This window comes from Thermobia domestica, chromosome 11 (assembly GCF_964235325.1).
Source record: "Thermobia domestica chromosome 11, izTheDome1.hap1.1, whole genome shotgun sequence".
NCBI lineage: Eukaryota > Metazoa > Arthropoda > Insecta > Zygentoma > Lepismatidae > Thermobia > Thermobia domestica.
This window is the reverse complement of record NC_137464.1, coordinates 130623359-130627418: the sequence shown is the minus strand read 5'-3', so window position 1 is coordinate 130627418 and position 4060 is coordinate 130623359. Positions and strand designations below refer to the sequence as shown.

At 38.1% G+C, this 4060-nt stretch overlaps 1 protein-coding gene across 1 annotated transcript; it reads right to left on the bottom strand.

Moving 5' to 3' along the window:
- Positions 1–590: 590 nt before the first annotated feature.
- LOC145665277 (protein NYNRIN-like) lies at positions 591–1169 on the bottom strand. Its single transcript, XM_081732572.1, has one exon. It carries the CDS (start codon positions 1167–1169, stop codon positions 591–593), a length of 579 nt encoding a protein of 192 aa, XP_081588698.1.
- Positions 1170–4060: the final 2891 nt, after the last annotated feature.

Below are 4060 nucleotides of genomic sequence, written 5' to 3'. Positions count from 1 at the left end.
CTATAATTTTTCAATTGCGAGGTACTCCAACTACGGAAGAAGAACCGTTGATTTATGCTTATCACAACTTTAATACAAACTACAAATGGTGTGTAAAATTTCGTGTGTAAATTGTGAAACTCGCATGCCAAAGTTGTTAAACCACCATTGTAACTTTCCGTCCAATGTATGCCAACTTTGGAAGAAGAACCGTTGGTTTACTCTTGTCACAATTTTAATACAGCAAGACTACAAATAAAATAACCGGTTCTAAAATCACTCCATTTTCTATTTGATTGGTCGTACTATACTCTTGATAAAGTAATGTAAAATCAAAATACTAAAAGCATAACAAAATGCTTTGTGAACTAAAACAAGAAAAAGTATAGTAAATGCAGATCGTTAGGTTATTCCACTCGTTTCACTCATCCAAGTTTAAAGGAGAAGCATTACATTTTCAAAAATACATGCACAGGTAAAGAAAACCAAATCTAACCTACTCCAAATAAAGAGCATGACCTGTATATGATTTGCATTCACAATACTATAGAAAAAAAAGTCTCCAGATTTACTACAACACATATAAACCTTCTGCGGAGTGGGTATGTAAGTTAATGTAGCGAAACTGATGCTATGATTGTTATAGTGCGGTTACTATATTCAGGAGAAGAACTAGTAAACGCTGTAGATCTATCTAAAATCACTTCTTTGAACAGACCAAAGCGTAAAATTACATGATTGTACAAAAAATCTGCCAAAGCAGCGGCTGTCTGTTCATCCAACGTAGCCGTTACTACATAACGAGCATTGTAGTATATTGCGATTGCTAAATATTTGTGCCGCAGAACATTGGCATCAGAATATCTCCCAGCTACATCAATACCAATACGAAAAAAAAGAGGCACGCTAGGCATAGTTTGTAAAACACCTGGAGGCGAACCCGGTACCTTCTTGAAACGTTGGCACACCTGGCAGCTTTTACATCGCTCGATGACGAACTTTTTCATGTATGGAAAATATACTGAATTTAACAACGAATTATATGTTTTTGTAAATCCTGAATGTGAACTACCCAAAGAAGAACTATTAGCTGACTGAAACACTTTCTCTCGTAAGGAAGCAGGAATAGCTACCAACAACTGTGTACCAGTTGGACGTCTATGTTTTCGGTACAACAAACCATCCTTCATCTCATATCGCAGTGCCTGTCGTTGAATATCGTAATTTTGCGGTATTTTCCCTTCAATGATATATTTGTAACAGGAATCCTTGCGCTGTTCTTCCTTTAACTTATCATCTTCTTCAATAGCAAAGACCCGGGATCTTCTAAATTTTTCTGTTCATCCGCCTCGTCTCTTGTGCAATCTACATGGCGACTAATACTGTCTACAAGACTATTGGAAGCACCCGAAATATGAGAAATAGTGTAATTATAGGTCTCCAACTCCGCAAGAATTCGAGAAAATTTAGCCACATTCTTAGCTTGACGTAAAAGGACGAGCGATCGACAATCTGTACGCAAATAAAAGTGACATCCTAATAAAAAATATCTAAAGCGTCTTATCGTAAAAATCAACGCTGCAAGTTCCAAATGAAATGGGTGATATGATTTCTCGTGTGGCCCTACAGCACGAGAACAGTAAGCTATTGGAACCAAAGGAGCCTCTTTTTCATCACTTTCAGGTTGCAGGACTGCCCCAGCTAAACCGCGTGTCGAAGCGTCCGTGACGACGTACATGTCTCTTTCTGGATGAAATTTCATAAGAGTAGGCGCAGACAAGATCACTTCTTTGAGCTTCTCAAAAGCTTGTTGTTGTTCACTCGTCCATTTGTACGGAACATTTTTTTCAAGAGAGGCTGTAACGGCTCCGCTATAGACGAAAAGTTGGCAACATGATTTCTAACAAATGAACACAACCCTAAAAAACTTTTCAATTGTTATTGTGTTCTTGGACGTCTATAATTTTGAATCGATTCAGTAATACGTTCAGAAATAGAAATACCACGCTTAGAAACGCGGTGACCCAATATTTCCAATGAAAAATGGCCTAATTTGGTTTTTTCAGGAGATATTTTCAAACCTCTACGTCTTAATCGTTCAAATAATAGTTCATGTGTTGTATTAATAATACCATCTATCGTATCGTCTGACCACAAAATATCATCGAGATAATAGAATACTTTATTTTCGTCTAATCCTTCTAGTGTTAGTTTCATTAAATCATTTAACGCCGCTGGAGAAGTAACTCCTCCCATAGGAACTACAAAAGCAGTTACTATTTGGCTTTTTTCAGACAAAGGCACTTGGAAGAATCCCTGCGAAAGATCTGTCGTACAAATAAGGTTTTTACCACTAGAACGCACTAATATGTCCTGAATTGGTGGTACAGGAAAATTAATAGGCCTTATCTTAGCATTCGTAAATCTCATATCTGCCACGAACCTCCAAGATCCATTTTTAACTAATATGATAGGATTATTGTAACTACTATGACAAGGACGAATGACGTTTTGTTTAAGTAACTGTTCAACTTGCTCGTGAACAGCATCCCGAAGATGGAACGGGATGGGAAACTGGCGGATATATACTGGGTCTTCATGTTTTAGCTGAAATTCGTGAACATAGTCCCGTGCCTTTGAAAAATCGTCCGGGGACCAACTAAACACATCTCTACACTCCGTAACTAAATCATAAAATCGTTGTCTGTCATGTTCAGAGAGTTCAGGGTTCACATCCACCCTGGTACAAATTTATCAGATTGACTCCGTTGAAGACCAGTATCTTCTGTAACATTACTACAAAAATGTTCTTCCCTATTCAGAACAGCATGCCCTAAAACTTTATTCTTCCATAGCAAAAATTGCTTGTCAGTAGGATTCGAAACCCAAATATGTGAATTTACGCTGTCAACTGCAGTATCTCTTAATAAAACATGTACAGCACCCAGTCCGAACTTATTAGGTACCAAATAATCTCTATTTCCCAATAAATCAAAACATTTCTTCACTTTAACACATGTTCGCGAACGTGGGGGCAACCAAACAGACGAAAAACCTTATACACAGGAGATACGAGCGTTGCAAATTCGTTAGACACAGAATTAACTGTACTGTCGGTGGGCAGAGTAAATTTAGGAATCCTACCAAACCGCGTAACTTCCTAATATAAATCATGTAAATTTAAATTTGCCTTATGTGCTAAAAAAATCCTGTCCCAATAGGGGTGGGTGGGAATACGCTAAAATAACCCGTAAAGGATGGCAAAAAACTTGAGATCCAAGCTTGAATCGAACCAAAGCTATCTTGTTAACAGAAAAAGTATTCCCTGTCACGCCTTTCAAAAAACTATGCGTTGCTTGAGCTTTAGCAAAACGCGGGACCATGGCCTGACCAATACAAGACACCTGAGATCCAGAAAACAATAATAAAGGACTCTCTTTCCCATTGATAGTAACATTAACATGAGGAAGCGCACGATCAATCTGAATAGGGACTTTAAGACGTTGAAGAGCTGATGGCCCTGCGTCATCAACTCTATTGATCAGTTTAAATTACTTCTACAGTAGGTGGCAATATGGTTTTCTTTTCCACATTTATGACAAATAATAGGACTCCTCTGCTGTGTCCTATTCCCTGCATTATTGTTCTGACCACCTCGGGAACGATTTTGCTGAAACCGTTGGCCATTGCCCCGTCTATTATAATTACGTCCATAATTGTTATTACTATTGTTGTTATTAGTATTAGTCTCGAAAACGAACGTTGATAATCTCTTCTCCTATTTTCTGCTTGCAAAGACAATTGCGTTAATTGCTTTTGTATAGCAGCCAGCTGATCTTTAACCTGATCAGTTTCCTGTGCATTCGTAGCTTGAGAGTGCAAAGTCCGTACTACAGCCTGGGAAAGCTGACTTTGCGGAACAAAAGCCGATTGAACTTGAGTATTCTCAGGCGGATTACATTGCATTAACTGAGAATTTGCTAATAACGGATTTTCTTAATCAGCTTTTCAATTGCTTTTCTTTCCAACAACACGCGCGCCTTCTCTATATCTAATAAATCTTGCACTAAAGCTTCAACGG